At 25.3% G+C, this 17,513-nt stretch overlaps 1 protein-coding gene across 1 annotated transcript; it reads right to left on the bottom strand.

Annotated features, from left to right (window-relative positions):
• Positions 1 to 5,695: 5,695 nt before the first annotated feature.
• Positions 5,696 to 10,249, bottom strand: LOC112707838 (gibberellin 3-beta-dioxygenase 1). The gene is made up of 2 exons (XM_025759832.3): positions 9,637 to 10,249; positions 5,696 to 6,429 (listed from the first exon to the last, which is right to left on the bottom strand). Exons 1-2 carry the CDS (start codon positions 10,140 to 10,142, stop codon positions 5,877 to 5,879), a joined length of 1,059 nt encoding a protein of 352 aa, XP_025615617.1. The 5' UTR covers positions 10,143 to 10,249; the 3' UTR covers positions 5,696 to 5,876.
• Between the last annotated feature and the right edge of the window lie 7,264 nt (positions 10,250 to 17,513).

Here is a 17,513-nt window from a genome sequence, read left to right as displayed (position 1 = left end):
CAGTCATACAAGAGAATTTGTATTTTCATATCTTTTAATATATCATTACGAATATAATAGAAAATTCGGTTATAAATATCCACAGCCAAGCCATGAGAAAGTACAAAACAATTCGTACATAATTATTGATATGTGTATATTATCTGTCAATAAAATGTTAAAAATTTAATGTGTTGGTTAAGTATTGGCAAAAATTATTCATCTTATAAAATCTATCAAAAACATGAATATTTAAGAGTTAGATTGGTTTGAGTTAAAAAAAAAATTGAACTAATAACATCTAATTATTAGCTCGAGTTGAATCAAGAGTTTTTTTCCGTAACGGGCCGTTTGGTTCAAAGGAAATAGGAGAGAAAAAAAATAAAGAGAAAGAAAATGAGTGGAAAATGAAATTTTTTATTGTTTGGATAATCCAAGAAAATTAAGAGGAGAAGGAAAATATAGTGTGGAGCCTATTTAAAAGTTTTCTCTCCAACAATGAGATGAAAATAGATGAAAAAAAAGTACATAATAGTTTAATTACCAATTTGTCCTTTATTTAATATAAATTATAATTTTGTATAATATAGATAAGGATATTAATGTAATTTTATTCAATATAACTTTTTCTTTTCTTACTTTTTCTTTTATCCAAATAAAAAAAAAAGTTTTTCTCCTATTTTTTTTCCATTTATTTTCTCTTCATCCAAACAACACACACAAAAATCTACTTTTCCTCTCATTTTCTTTCCTTTCATTTTCTTTCCTTCCATTTTCTATTTTGCATCCAAACAATGCCTAAGTGTACCCAAACATATACAACGAAATTTTTAACATTTTATCGGTTTGTACGAACCAACTGCAACAAGAGTTGGATTGAGTACCTAAGGCAGCGTTTGATTTGAGAGATATAGACACTAAGACATAGACATAATGATATACAGTGACACATATCTATTGTTTGGTTTGGTGAGACACAGATTTTTGGAGGACACGGAAGGATACAGATGGACACGGAGACATTAAATTTATGTACCTCCAATTTGGTGAGACACTAATACACAACTTGTGAGACACTAATTTTTTACTCTTTTACCCTTATTGAAATTTTAAAATTTGTCCTCTTATCTTTCCAAACCTTTCTTTTTTCTCTTCCTCTTTTAAATTCTATAACTAAATTTATCTTTCTATTTTCTTCAAAAAAAATTGTACATTTAATTTTTTATTTATTTAAGTTTTGATTAATCTTTGATAAATTCTGAGCTTTAGTTTTTTATTTTTTTCAAAAAAAATTATATATTTAATATTTGAATGATAATTTAAGATGATATTAGAAGAAATAAAAAATATTAAAAGAAATAAAAATTCAATGGTAATGACATGTAGTGTTTGGGATAATGGATATACAGTAATAATAATAAAACTTGTGGTAGAATGAAGAATAATTCAGTCTTCTTAAAATATGTATGTCTTGTTCTTTATTTTTACCAAAACAATATATAGACACAAATATTTTATATCCATGTCTTTAATATCTATGTCTTTGTGTCTATGTCTCATCATATACATCAACCAAATAGAATCTTAAGAGATCTTTTTTTCTTGTAAGTGTATCTCATCATAGTCCATAAACAATTAGATATTAAATGTTTAATGTTTAGATATTAAAACTAAAATTTTAATATTAGGATACAAAATTTTAGTTTCTTGAATATTTTTGAAAAGTAAGAATATAGAATAGATATTGAAATTTTTTTGGACAAAAATTAAAATTTTAAAAATATATTTTTTAAAAAATATTTTTATTTAATATTTTAAATTTATCATTTAATTTCTATAGTTATCTTAAATTAAATATTATACCGAGACCTAACTCAACTCAATATATTTTATATTAAATATAATATAAAAACTTAATTTAATTTTTCTCAATTTTAATCTCCCTTCTAAACGCAACTTTATAGTTAATTTATAAGTATATTTACATGGTGCGTCTTATATGTTGAGTCTTTATAACGAGTAAGGTTGAAAAAAAAGTGATTGTACTTGTTTTGGTTAAAAATTTTGTTTATTGATTCCTTCTTAGTAATTAGTTAGTTCATCAATCACAAAATTAATTATTATCAGTCTTATAAAAATTAATTTAATTTGTTCGAATAATTAATTTATTTATCTATTTAAATAAATATCAAGAATTTAAATTATATCTTATATATGCATTAATTCATAGTTGACGAAAATTTTTAAATAAAATTCTAGTGTATAATATAAATTAATTTTTAATATAACAAATTAAAAGATATAGTAAAAAATTAAATTATTGGACTTATTAAAAAATGAATGAGGTTATTGATTCAATAAATCTATTACCTTATTTTAACAAACATCTCAATCAAAATCAATTATTAATTTAACAATTAGATCAGGGATCTGTTTAAAAAGTTTCAAAAATAATTCTTTTGAATTTTTGACTTACGAAAAGTAGTAATATTAATATTTAGTGTAATTTTTAAAATTAAATTGCAGCTTTTTAAGAAGTTATTTAGGAGTTTATATAGAAGTTAAAAAAATTACTTCTCTCGTAATACTAATATTTTGGGTTAAGTACGATTTTGGTCCCTAACGTAGAGGCTAAAAATTTATTTCGTCCCCAGCCTTTTTTCGCTACAAAATTATCCCAAAAGTTTTAGTTTGTTTTAAAATCGTCATTCGGACGAAAATGCCCTTCCCACTTCTTCCTCAAAACGCAGAACCAGAAGCAGAACCACCACCACTACCACCTCCACCTCCCTTATTCCCACAAAATACCAATTATCAGTTTTAAGATTATTCAAATGCAGAAACTAACAACATCAAATTTAAAAACAAAATCAACACACAATAACAATAAAATCAAAAAAATAACAAATCAAAATCAGAATCAAAAGTAGAATCAGAAGTTGAAACAAAGCAAAAATAAAGTAGAAACAAAAATAGACACAGACGCAAAAATAGAAAAAGAAGCAGATCTAGATCCATATGTCGATGAAGAAATAGATCCAGATACAGAAGCAGAATCGGAAGCAGAAACTGAAGCCAAAGCATACGCAGAAGCCAACGGTAGCAGCAGAGCAGTGGCAAAAAAGGAGGAGGAACAGAAACGACGAGCAGCGCACGAGTGGCAGCGGCGGTGCGGCCTCCCCTTCCCCTTCTTCCCTCCCCTTCCCCCCATTCTCCCTCCCCCTCAATTCTCTTTCTCCCTTCCCCCACCCCACCATCGGATTCTCTTTCTCCCTCTTGTGGCTTTTTATTTTATTTTATAATTTTTTAATGAGGGATAACTTGCTAATAAAAGTAAAAAATTTGGTAAAAATTAAAAAGGATGATTTTAAAACAAACTAAAATCTTTAAAATTATTTTGTAGTGAAAAAAAAGTCAAAGACGAAATAAATTTTCAGTCTCTATATTAGGGAGTAAAATCGTACTTAACCCCTACTATTTTTTTTATCACATTTCTATAAAATAAATACTTTTAAAACTAAAAATCTAAATACAAAATAACTTATTTATAAACTATTTTTAATATAGTTAACCATTGATTATTTAAATTATTTAAAAAAAACTTAATTAAATTATTTATCCAAACTAAACTTAAAACTACTGTTTCTTAATATATAATTACATTATCTAAGCTAATTATTGCTAGAATTTGAACTCTACCTAAACTCAAAGTATAATCTCGGTTTCTAAACTCATTCTTATCCTATCCTATCAATCCAATTCAATTACATTCGTCTAATTCACATATTTTTTAAAATTTTATTCCTATCGATTACATATTTAACTTTTAATATAATTATATATTTTCAAAAATATAATATCATCATGAAAGTTAAAGATTACATACTTGTATGAAAAAACACAATGAGCGAATTGGTTTATATAAATTTTAATATGATAAAGAAATAGTGAAACTTTAATTTGGTCGTTGCTCTTACACAGGTAAGAAGAGTAGGGTAAATAGTTAAATTTGTAAAAATATTTTAATCAAATTTTTTTTTTAAATTTTAAATTACTTACGTTAGCTTTTTTATATTTTTTTGTTGGTTTTAAAATTTATTAATATAGTATGTTAAGTAATATTAAAATATACATATAAAAATTTTAATTAATTATTAATATTATAAATTTATAAAATTAGATCAAATTAAAATTTAATTAAAAAAAAACGAATTTGAAGCATTGAAATGAAATATTTTTTTAATTGATCTTCTAAAACATAATTTCACATCGTAGAAGATTTAGATGAGACTAGAAAGAACGTGAAAAAGATTACACACTTAATAATTAACTACTGTATCTGATGTAAGATTAAAGCTATAAAAAGTGTACATAGTGAAATTAGATTAATCACTATTCGAGAGAGATTTAGTGTTGCACGTCACACGCTAAAACTTTAGTTACATTAATTACGTGTAGGACATCAATTTTGCACTAAGGAAAATTCCTACACGTTTTTTTAGATATATTTCTGTTCAAGCCTTTTTTTTTTGTTTTCGATAATACTGTATAAATAATATTTTTTATTATGTAATATCTATAGTTAGTTAATTATATATTTATATATATATTTAATATTATTTAATTATTTTAACGAAAATTAAAATAAAAAATAAAATAATTTTAAATTATGTTAGATTGATTTTCTAATTAAATATTATATATATAAAATTATAAATATTTAAATTAAATAAATAATTTTAAATTATTATCTCTAATATTATCAAAAATATAATACGGAGTTCACAATTTTTTTCTGTTTCTCTACAGCCTCATTCTTCTCTACGCCCCAAATTTCAAAAATGGTTCAAATAAACATGGTTTCTATGTTATTTATCATACACGTGTTTATGAAAAGTCAAAAGTAAAATTGTTACTTATCCAATTGCTAGTTTGCTACCATGAGTCGGCGACAACTTTAATTTTTTTCCGACGACAGAAGCAATCTTTTTCAATATATTTAATCTTTGTTATCTCTAAAAAAAAATATAAAAATTAAAATAAATTAAAAAAAACTCTTTATTTAAAAAACATGTTAAATATAAAATTATCATATACTTCTTTTTATCGATTTAAACTCTTAGAATAAATAATATCATAACAACAAAATTTACGAATTTTATATATTTTGATCCCTATTACAATTTTTTAGTTATAATCTATGTAAAAATTAAAATTTTTATTTAAATGGTCTCTCCTATGACTTAGGCTGTGTTTGTTTTTAAATACTGGATAAAATAAGACATTGAGAATAGAATAAGACAAGATACTGAAAAACAGAAACACAAAATTTTATGTTCTTATATTATATTTCATGATAAACTAGAATAAATTATGAAAATTTAATTTATTTTTATTTTTTTTCATTCAAAAAATTTGAGATAGAAAATATAATAATAAAAAATATAATTATAAAAAATTAATAAGAATAATGAAAAAAAATAAAAAATATAATTACAAAATACACTAATTGTGTGTCTCTAGACACATTGTTCTGTCCATATCTCCTTTTTCAAACACAATTTTATGTTTCTGTGTCTCTGTTTTAGTGTCCTATCCCTATAAACAAATGCAACCTTAATGATGGCATGACACATTATTAAACAGAAAAAATTAATGATATATAATAAATTAATTTTTTTTTAATATTTACATAAGAGAATAAATACTAACGACCTATAACTCAAACGGTATAATTTCATCATACTCATTTAAAAGTCTCAAATTTGAGTTTTACTCCTATTTTTAGATAAAAAAAACACAAGAGAATAAAAAACTATTATTTTACAATGAAAAAACACCTAATTGGAGCTTAATAATGAACACATTTGAATTCAATAATCCTTGTAATTAGCTAGCTAGCTAGTACTAATCAAAGAAAGTGCTTCACCAAAATTCTTTGCCTTAATCCCAAAATACTCCTTCACACTAACCCTACGAAATCTTGCATCATTCACCACCAATGGAGAAATCACATAATCCAATGGTGGATTATGGAAATAAGCCACAGAGTAACGTTTTTTTGTCCTCTTCACAACCACACGGTGAAGTGCACATTTAAACCTTGCATTAGAAATAATGTGCAAGAAATCACCGGTGTGAACAATAAGGGAATTAGGGTTAGGGTTTACATGAACCCAACCCTTCCCTTCTTTAAAAATTTGGAGGCCATTGGTTTGGTTTTGGTGGAGGATTGTGAATAGGGATGTGTCCGTGTGAGGGGCTAAACCCATGGCCCGGTTCGGCTCAGGACAAACCGGGTAGAAATTTAGTTGAATGGCTCCGTTATTCGAGTTGGTTGAACCAACCCACTTTTTTTCTTGCTCTGGAATTTCTAACAAGTTGAATATCATTCTTGTTAGTTTCTCAGCTAGTGCCTTCATTTGCTTTTGAAAGATCTCTATCTTATCACTGCACATTAACAACAATTTATTATTAGTTAATTTCTCAAATTGAAACTCATAATATAGAGAACACCTGTAAAATTTGATTTTGATTCACTGATAGTATATTTGTATAATTAATTAATTATTAACCTTTTTTTACAAGATCATAGGATTTAACGAGTGTAAAACTTAATTGTATTTGTTAATATGATAAAATATGATTAAATAAGAGGATAATTTTTTTAAAAAAAAATAATACCTCAAATCAGTTCTTAAAAAATTTTTAGTCGGAAACTTAAGTCTTTAATAAATTTTAATTATCAAATCAGTTCTTAAATTTTATTTCGTTTAACAAATCAGTTCTCACGTAAAGTTATTTGTTTATATAAAAAGACTAATCTAATAATTTAAAATTTTTCTAAAATTCTTATACATATATTTATTAAATAACGATCAAGATCGAATTATTTAACTTTTTACCAAAATTTCACGTGGGATAAATATTTCTAATAAAATAAAATGTTGGTGACGGATTTTGTGATTAAAATTTGTTAAAAATTAAATTATTCAACTAAAAAATTATTAAGAGTTTATTTGGGATATTACTAAAATAAATTTATCCAAAGAAATCCATATATGCCTATGACATGCAAAAATATATACACAAAAATTAATGATAACCATAAAATTTTTGTATCTAGTTATTTGCATTGTGTATTATAATTTTCTATTTTTAAAATAAGTGTAAAGATATGTTTGAATATATATATATATATATATATATATATTATATATATATATATATATATATATATATATACTAGCCTATTTAAAGTGTATTTATCGTTTTTTACTAATTTTATATTCACGTAAGGTGAAAATTCAGGTGAAGTTGATAGCTGAAAACCGTTAAATAAAAATTTAGTTAAATCAGTCAAATCATTTAACGATTCTCAGTTATCAACTCCATGTACTACCTTTACCTAAATACATGATAGCGGTTGTTAATTTCATTAGTTTATGTATACCAAGTTTTTTTTTTTTTAAGGATAAAAAAGACGTTACTAAAACAACATAGAAATTTGGCCCCCCTTTACTATAACGTGTGGCTCGGCCATGTGTACTCTCTATCAGGATAAATTATTGAAGAGTTTTGGCTCTATTAGGTGTAGTTGATATCTTATTAAACATAGTTTATATATAAAACATAATTTGAAGGTCTTAATTATGATTCCCTATTGCTTGTATGGCAAATAAGGACAATGAACATGACATATACACAAAGCCAATAAGGTGTGAGATTTTGTAGAATATCAAAACCTAACAATAAATATTTTATGTTGAGAAAACATTTGATAATTTATATATTGTTTGTGTTTGATATGATGTTCTATCATTTTATGTAAAAAGAAACATACAAAAGAAAAGACATTTGCCATATATTGTTTATTGTTTATACCATTCTCAAAGATAAGATTTGCTTTGAGAGTTGAAGTTTTCAGAGACTTTTGTAGTTTTTTGTTTAACTAACTTTTTTAAGAAAATGACCTTTTTTTGTATGGCATGTGATAGTGGGAATATTTGCAATACTTTAATTTGATCTAATTTAGCTTATAATTGTATAAGGACAAAACAATATATAACTCTTTTTTTTCTCCTTTATTTATTATTATTACTGAAAGAGAAAGAAGCCAAAACTAAAAGCAAAAACACAACATTCATGTTGAATTTAAAATTCAAATTCCCCTGCTTGCAACTCTAGAAAGAGTCGTTTCTCTCATGAAAGTGGAGTAAAAATATTTTTTATGAAGTAGTATAATTTAACGTGTTAGAGATATAATTATTTATATATTTTTTTATTAGTTTAAATTTAAAAAAAATAATTTCATAATATGATATAAGTTGTTATAGACAAAAAGTATAGAGTTCGATTTTTATTATTCTTCGAAAGAGAGAAAAAAATAGCATAAAATAAATAAGAAAAGAAAAAAGATCTATAAAAAAAATCAAGCAAATTTAAATGAAAAACGACTATTATTTAAAGAGGTGTGTATTAGAGATATAACCATTCATTTACTTTCTCTTAAATTTTTGAGAGAAATAATTTCATAACAGAACTATGAACATGTAATATATGAAGAGATTTTATTATTTGATCAAATCGAATTTTATTTGAAAAGAAATGAGTAGGAGATCGATTTTAGTATTGGTCAAACTTGATTTTGTTTGCTAAACCAAAATTAGTAAAAACTAGTTTATGTGTCACATGCTAATTACTTAACCATACTAATTTTTCAGAAAATATTTTTGGTCCATTTTTACCAAAATAACCCCTTTCTACAAAAATAAAAAAGAAACTCCCGAGACAATATTTCTATGGCTTCTTCTCTAACTTACCTAAAAATTTCTCTAAATGTCTCCCTCGTTTTCTTTCATCTATTATACTAATATCAGTTTATATTAAGAGAGAGAAGGTGAGAATTGTGGATTACTTATAAAAATTATTATTATTATTATTATTAAAACCATATTCACAGGTGATTTGGGATTTTAATACACTCCTTCTCACTCAAAGTTAGACAAGATTTTGGAGTGAAGACATATGTAAAGTGGCCCAATAAAAACTATTAGTGGGCTTAGTGCAAATAAATTATGGAGAGATTTAATTTGTAGACCTAATATAAGTGATAGATATTCAATTTAGTTAAGTCTCATGTTTTCAACTTGATTTACTTTAGGAGCAATAATATGTATGCAGTAGATTTTACAGCTAATTTTTTATCCACTAAAAAATAAATTAGTTATTGATTTTAGACCGATGAATACTTAAAAATTTATGTTTAATGAATTTACTAAATAATAAATAAAAAAAGATAAAAAAATTCGTCTAGCTTAATTAGATTTGACTGATGAATGAAAAATCACAAAAATTACAAATTTTTATATTCGAGCTCTAAAGATGAAGAAATTCATAAGACTATAACTGAACAGATATGATTATATGACTGAATAAATCATAAATCTTCTAAATTCAAATTCTAAAAAGACGAAAAAATTAGATGAATTAAGTTAACCAGCTCTAATACCATATTAGTATAATTAAGCAAAACTAATTAAACTACAAAAAACTAACTCAAAGAATAAAAGTGGCAAACAATTGTAAAGATTTTAACTAATCAAATAATTGTGTACGTTGCATGGGAATTGCATGAAAATTTGTGTGTATGCTTACCAAAACGTTTGATAATCATTAGGCCAAATCTTCTTAGCATCTGAAGAAGGAGAACCCACGATGGTGAAACCTTCATGCCACATGAACTTTGGAAAAAATGGTGAAATTCTTGCCCTTCCATACCCTGTGGCCCCACCAGGTGATCTTAATGCCTTCAATTTTTGATCCGTTGGAAGATCAAAGAACCTCTTAGCTTCTTTCTCAACCTCTTCAATATCACTCATTGAAACACCATGGTTCTTCAATTGGAAGGCACCCCAATTCTCACATGCCATCCCCATGAGCTCCATTGCATTCGGATCCGCGAGATCGATGATGGGTATGGATGGAATTCCCCCATCATCATTATGATCATGGTCGCGATTCTGATCAGGAACAGAATCGCGATCATGATCATGAAACCATGCGTGGGAATCAGGTAAGGTTTGAATTGAAGAAAAGTCTAAAGGGATAATGTGTCTAAGGTGAAGAGGATGCTCTCTATAGGCCTCAGATAGAGTGGCCATATTATTATTTTTTTCAAAACTTTAGGGTGGCTTTAATTTGATTGCTTCTTACTTTGATTGGTTTACTATAGAGATTTAATCATCCTAGGACCATATGTATTTATATCATAATTACTTATGTTTGGAGATAGCATATCAAATCTATTATGCTAAGATTAATTAGATTATTCTTAATATTAAAACAATGTGAGATACTAATGTATCATTTTTTGTGGCGGATTTTTTTTTCCTTCTTAATTAGTGGTCTTGGACTAGAGATATGCATATGAAAAAATTGAAAATTTTATATAAAATTTTAATTATTATTATTATTATTATTATTATTATTATTATTATTATTATTATTAAATTGTGTACAGTTGTCGTAAGGGGGTGGCAATTGGACTAAGTTGTGTCGGTTTAGGATTTTGAGAAATGAGAAGAATAATATGGTTGAAAAAGACAAAGAAAAGAACAAGTTATTCTGAAAAAAGTATTACTCAATAAAAACAAAAAGGGAACAATTTTATTTTCTCCACCACAAGCTAGCTTTCACTATACCTCATCACCATAAGCCAATAGAAAAAATATGTAAACGAATCAACATAAAAACTTATCTCTACGCTTATGGTTTCAATACAATAATAGGATATATAAATTTATACAAAATAATATGAATAACATTTTTGCCTTGTTTTAGTTTTTTTTCTTTTTTTTTTATAAATGTTAGCTAATTGTCTGTTGAGAAAAATTGGTTTTCTAAGAAAATTGATTTAGGTCCTGTAAATATCAAAACTTTTTCTTTCATCTTTACAGCAAAAATTTTTAGTTTTTATATCTTTACAATTTAACTATAAATTTAGACGATGCAGACAAAAAAAATCAAAATAATTAATCGGAAAAAAAGAGAGATTTCAAAAGCCAAAAAAAAAAGAGTGGACTAAATAAAAATTATACATAATAATTATAGGACCTATAAAACATATTTAAATTAAAGCTCAACCATATATAGAAATTTCATCTTTTCATTACTTATATTAATTTAATTGTGAATAAACAATTTTTTAGGGAAAATTTATTAAATTATATAAAATCAATATATGACTGATGTACACATAGTGTTATTTAAAAAATAAACTGAAATCTTGAGAGGATTTCTTTTTGTTTGCTTTTGGCTTTTATTGACAAAAAAGAGGCAGGCATTTTGTCGTGTTGCTGCAATAAAATAATTAGCTTGGCGCTACCATATACGACAAAATTCAAAGAATTTAACAGACATTTGATTTACATCAAGGTGCATAATTTAAAAACAAAGAAAAGAAATAGTGACATGATTTAAAAAAATAATAAAAAATCATTATTAAATTATACAATAAATTGATTTGGATCTATATATATATATATTCCTTTTTATATTTATAAGATTTTCTTTTTCAAGCTTATCATGTATTTGTCTTATTTGCATACTTGGAAAAGTAAGAGATCTAGCTAGGGGCACATCTTGCATTATAAAGTTCTTATTATTATATTTTATTTAATATATTTAATACGCAATATTCCATACCAATAATTTATGGAGAATTTTTACTTTGGAGTTTAGATATTAAATGGTTCGGAGTATAAACAAAAAACTGCAAGAGTATTTTAGAACATCAAAATATACTAACTAACAAGGATTTGATTAGGGGAATAGATATTTTTTTAGTTTAATTATTCTGTTGGTTATAATTTTGTAAAATTTTTAATTAGATCTTTGTATTTTTTTTAGTTGAGTCCTTATTACACTAATTTTTTTTAATTGAATCTCTATATTTTTTTTATTTAAGTTCCTGCACTATTTTTTTTAATTAAGTCCCTATAAAATTAAGCCAATTACTATTAAGAGAGAGCTAATTGAAAAAAAATTGGTATAGAGATCCAATTAAAAAGAAAAAAAATATAGAGACCTAACTAAAAATTTTAAAAAACTATAAGGACCAACAAAATAATTAAACCATATTTTTTTCCTTTAACTATGAGATTCAAACTAAATTTGAGTTTTGTAATAATTAATGGAAAATAATTAAACCATGCTGAGAGACTTAATTAAAATCCCTTTTATTGATTTTCCAAAGAAAAAAAAAGTGATGAAATTTTGATTTTTTTTTTTAGCTAAATAATATTGAAAGCTGCCACTACCAACAGATGTTGCCTCTGCCTAACTAATTAAATAATAAAAGAAAAAGAGTGATTTCTTTTTCATGACATATATAGGGTTGAATATGAAAAGTTAGAAAGTTGAGGTGGGTATTGGTGTTGTATCAAACAATAGTGAAATGTAATAATAATAATAATAAGAGACATTATTTCAACTTGTTTTTATTTGTGCATCACAAACATCACATACAGACAGCAGGACTTTCATCAATTTCTATACATAAAAGCTAAATTTTCTTAGCTGAATAATAATGTGGTCTTGTTGTGGAACATGATGGGTAGAAAGAAAGAACAACAATAATTATTCAAATTTAGGTTCAACAAATGTGCATTGTGTGTGGTGAGAATTATTGATGATCTAGCTAGGTTTATTTCAATGTTGACTTTTTTTGACTTTTCAAGGTTGACCTTTACTACTACATATCTAACATTTGTAGAATTTTATTTGTACATGTGTGTATATAATTGACTCGGACAAGTTTTTAATTGTAGAAGGAAGAAATTAGGGATGACAAAACTTTTTGAGATATGGGAATTTTTACGGGAGATTTTTGTGGAGACTGTTCTGAATGGGGATCTGACTATGAAAATTTTTTTTCGTAGAGATGGGGATGCGAGACAAAATTCTCCCGAGGTATGTGTGGAGACCCGAACGGGGATCTCCGCCCCATCCCTACTAATCTCCGAAATTCATAAATTTACTAAATTGTCTTTATAGTTTATTTCTCATATATGTTTTTTAGTTATTTCATACACACACACATAGAAACCCAAAACTCCTAATCCTCATTTGCATAATTCTTCTTCAATTCAGAAATTCCTAACGCTGTCCATACTCCATCCAACCTCTTTGCAGCCACCCTCTCGCCGCTCTCTCTTCTCACCGCATCATCACACCTCACCGTGCCATGATCCTCACTGCGTCGTGCTCTCTATTTGCGACGTTCCTTTCCGTAATTTTGTCGTCGTGTCCATTCTCCTCTCTGTTGTCGCATCTCCCACCTTATCCACTTCTCTATTCTCTGGCTCGCCGTTGTGTTCCCCCAGTGCGTCATTTCGAAAGAAGTCACCATCTTATCGTTTAGATTTTTTGTATAAAATCTTGTTACTTTTTGTATAGAATGGATACTTACATCTCTATTCATATGAAAATTAATAATTAGTTAGAACTATCAGATAGATGGGAAATGTGGTCCCCGCGAAAAATGAGACCCTGTGAAAAATGGGGATGGGAAGCAATATTCCCTCACGGCGGAAAACGGGAGTGAAAACGGAAACAGAGAGTAAATCTGGAGGCGGAGATGGGAAGCAAGGAGGCATCCCCCGCCCCCGTCCTGCCCATTGACATCCCTAGAAGAAACAGCGTCCACTACAAATAAATTAACGTAAAGTTACTCGTTTCATTCATACAAAGGTAAGATCAGGTTCGTATGCATTTATTTTCATTTAAAGTTTATAGTTAAAAGTTATTAAATTATTTATTATATTTTACTAAATTAATATTTAATAGCTATTAACTATTAATTTTATATGAAAATAGTCATAAATTAATTTTTTTTTCAAAGTCAAATAATTTTATTTATGAAATCAAAGAAATATATAAATGTTTATATACGAGACAAATAAAAAAATCATATGAACTAATATATTTTAGAGTAAAAAATAATATTCATATTCGGTGGTATTTTTTCCAATTTTTTCCGTCTTTATTTATCTACTCTGTAAAAAAAAGGGGTGAATTTCAACATATATTTGTAGGTATTTATAGAGAAAACTAAAAATTACAGAAAATAATAACAAAATAGATTAAACGGGACATAAATTAATATAACATAATCTAAATTAAAAAATTAAAGTCATATTTCATTAATTAAACATATAATTCTTCCTATGAATGATGAATAAGAAATAAAGTATTATTTTAAACCCTAAAATTTGGAGTTAAAATTAAAATTGTCTCTAATATTTACTCTTTAATTAAAATGGTCCTCAATATTAAAATTATTTGTAAAATTATTATTTTAACTATTTTACTCTCATCTCATTAACTCTATCTTTATCTTCATTAGACCATTAATCTCCATCTCTATCTCCATTAATTTTCTTTCTTCTTCTCATTCTCACACACACGTCCAGGAGAAAAGAAAAGAAGATAGAAGCAGAAAAAGTAAACGAGAGTTTGGTATAAGAAGAAGGAGGAGAAATGGTGCCAGCAAAGTTAAGAGTGTTTGATAAATATATTTGAAAGAAAATAATATGTTAGAGTTTCTTGAAAGTTTTAATTTTTTGTTTGGCTAATTTTTTTCTTTATAAATGCAGAAATGATTTTGTTCATAAAATTATGTTTACAAGAAGTAATAATTTCTAACTTTTCCGTTGCACTAACGTGCTTTTAGCCACTACCTTTAACATTTATTTTTTTTTTACCAACTTTATCTTGTATACATGTTATTGCATTATTTATAAAATTTCTATTATTTCTCTTTATATGAACTCTTTTTTTTATTATTTATTATTTATATGCCACGAGAAAAAGAGTAATGGTAGTTTCAGATCACAGATCTCCTCTTCCTTTTTTTTTCAACAGCGATCTTAGGCTGCGTTTGGTTAGTGTCTTTAGACACAAAGACATAAGCACAAATACACAAATATACACAAATTTTATTATTGTGTTTGGTGATGATACACAAGACACAATATCTAATTCAAATGTCTATTTTATTCTAAACATAATTATCACTGTCATTATCATTATCATTTATTTCTAATACCAATGCTAATTTTTTAACTTCAATTCAAATCAATATCATCAAAAAATTTAATTATTAATTTAACAATTCAAATTAAAAATTGAAATAGAATGAAAAATTTTAATAATTATATTTTAAAAATTAAAAATTGATCAGCAATTAAAATATAAACAGAAATAAAAGTGAGAGATGTGATGAGGGTTGAGAAAAGTGATAGAAACAAAGAAGAAGGTGATGATAAACGGCAGATCTAACAAAAAAAAAGAAAGAAAAAAAAACAGAGAGAGCTGGAATAGATCAAAATTAAAAAACTAAAAAGGTTAAATAAATGAGGATAAAATTAGAATTTTAAAAAATTATTAAAGATAAATTTGTCTAAAATTAAATTTTAAATTGTATCTTACCGTGTCTCATAATTTCAACGAGACATAAAATACGTATATTTTGTATATTTTTGTGTGTAACCATGCCTTTCTATTTTTATGCCTTACAAAATAAACATTGAACATGTGTAACCATGTCCATATTTTTGATAAATATAGACACTAACCAAATGGATGTTAGAGAACAGCAACAAAATTTTTCATTGTCAATGTTTAATTCTTTTTTTTTTCTGATTCTTTCTTCTTTTTCATTCTATGTCCTAATTTTTTCTTTAAAAAAATATGAATGTTTTGTTGTTGTCGTTGAAGTTGAAAAATTAAGTTACAATGAATAATATTATTGTTGGTATTGTTTTTGAATTTAAATGTTGTGTTATTAATGATAGATGAAATAGATAATTATTTAAATTTAAATATTGTATTGTTGTTATTAAATGCTTTGTTCTTAAATTTAAATACTAATAATTGGTGAGAATAAGAGTGGTGGTAGTAAAAATAGTGACGATAGATAATAAAATTGAAGTTAAAAGAAAGATAAGAATATTTTTGTCTAAAAAAATTTAAAAAGATAATTTTAATTCGAAATATAATATAGAAGACTATTTTAAATAAAAAATTAAAAATAATTTTAATTTTAACTTTAAATTTTAAAAATTTAAACCGTACTTATTTCAATAAATAATATATCTAAAGTAAGATTTTTAATTTCGACAATAATAGGAGATAATAAATCAAAATTATTTTATTTAATTTAATATTATAATTTTATATATGTAATATTTTTAATACATATTTATTATATTAATATTATTATATTATTTTAATAATAACTAAAAATACAAAATAAAATTAACAATAATTAAAAAATAGTAAATAAAATAATAATAAACAACTTTTTATTATTTTCCTCCTCTTTTACCGTTCCAATTTATTAGCGAGTACGGATTTCCATCTTCATGACTCGAGACCTTAGCGGAATTCCTATTTTTTGTTCTCATAACAGGTATATTTTTTATTTTATTTTGTTTTGTTTTGTTTTATTTTTTATTTTTTACCCGTAGCATACGTACTTACATGTTCCCATTTTCATCACTATCATGAGTATTTAATTCCCGTGAAGAGCCAAATCTCTGCAATATCCGCAAGCACAGATGAAAGATTTATTTTAAATGATGAAAACTTACCTCCTATAAAATTTATAGCTGAGAATAATTAACTGAAAATTTAATTAAATATATTAAATTATTTAATAATTAATTTCACATGAATTTAAAATAGTGGTAGAACATGAATTTTTCCTAAATTAGTTAGTCAAAATTATATTGATATATGGGTGACCTAATTTTCTTTTTAAATGTAATCTATACATCTATTATGAAATCCACTTTTTTAATGTAAAAAAATACACTTCAATATATAAAAATATGCATTAACACAGGTAAAAATATCCAGCAAAATGCTAGTAATAATAAAACAAACAAAAAAATTATATGACACGTAAAAAATCAACTATTAAATCAATTACTATATATGATATTTATTTTATTTTTAATATATATTTATATATTTAACATGCTAAAACAAATAATAGTCTTGGTTCTTGTGTTACATGATGAAGAGAAAGAAAAAAGTGGTTGAAATTCCATAATAGTGACGTGTATATGCGGTACTTGAATTGAAACAAAGTTAGGTTCTAAGGTGCGAATATGAGGAACACAATTTGGTGAGTTAGCTAGCTTTTTCAAACTTGACATTTTCATGCATCTATCTACTAAAGTTGTAGAGAATTATTATGTTTATTAGAATTGCATTTTTATAAAACAATAATTATGTATGTTAAATTATGACTATTAAATTAAATAAAGTAACTTTAGATTATTATCTTTCTAATATTATTGTTTCTGTAAACACTACAAATTAATCATCAAATAAGCTACTACTACATTTTATTATATGTATTGTTTTATATATTTTTCAAGAAAAGTGATCAACCATCAAAATAGTTAAAATTTTGCAACAAAATATAATCAAACGTTTCATAGAAGAATAATCAAATTTATAGT

The sequence above is a fragment of the Arachis hypogaea genome, chromosome 8, assembly GCF_003086295.3.
Source record: "Arachis hypogaea cultivar Tifrunner chromosome 8, arahy.Tifrunner.gnm2.J5K5, whole genome shotgun sequence".
NCBI classification, from domain to species: domain Eukaryota; kingdom Viridiplantae; phylum Streptophyta; class Magnoliopsida; order Fabales; family Fabaceae; genus Arachis; species Arachis hypogaea.
This window is presented reverse-complemented; position numbering and strand designations above follow the sequence as displayed.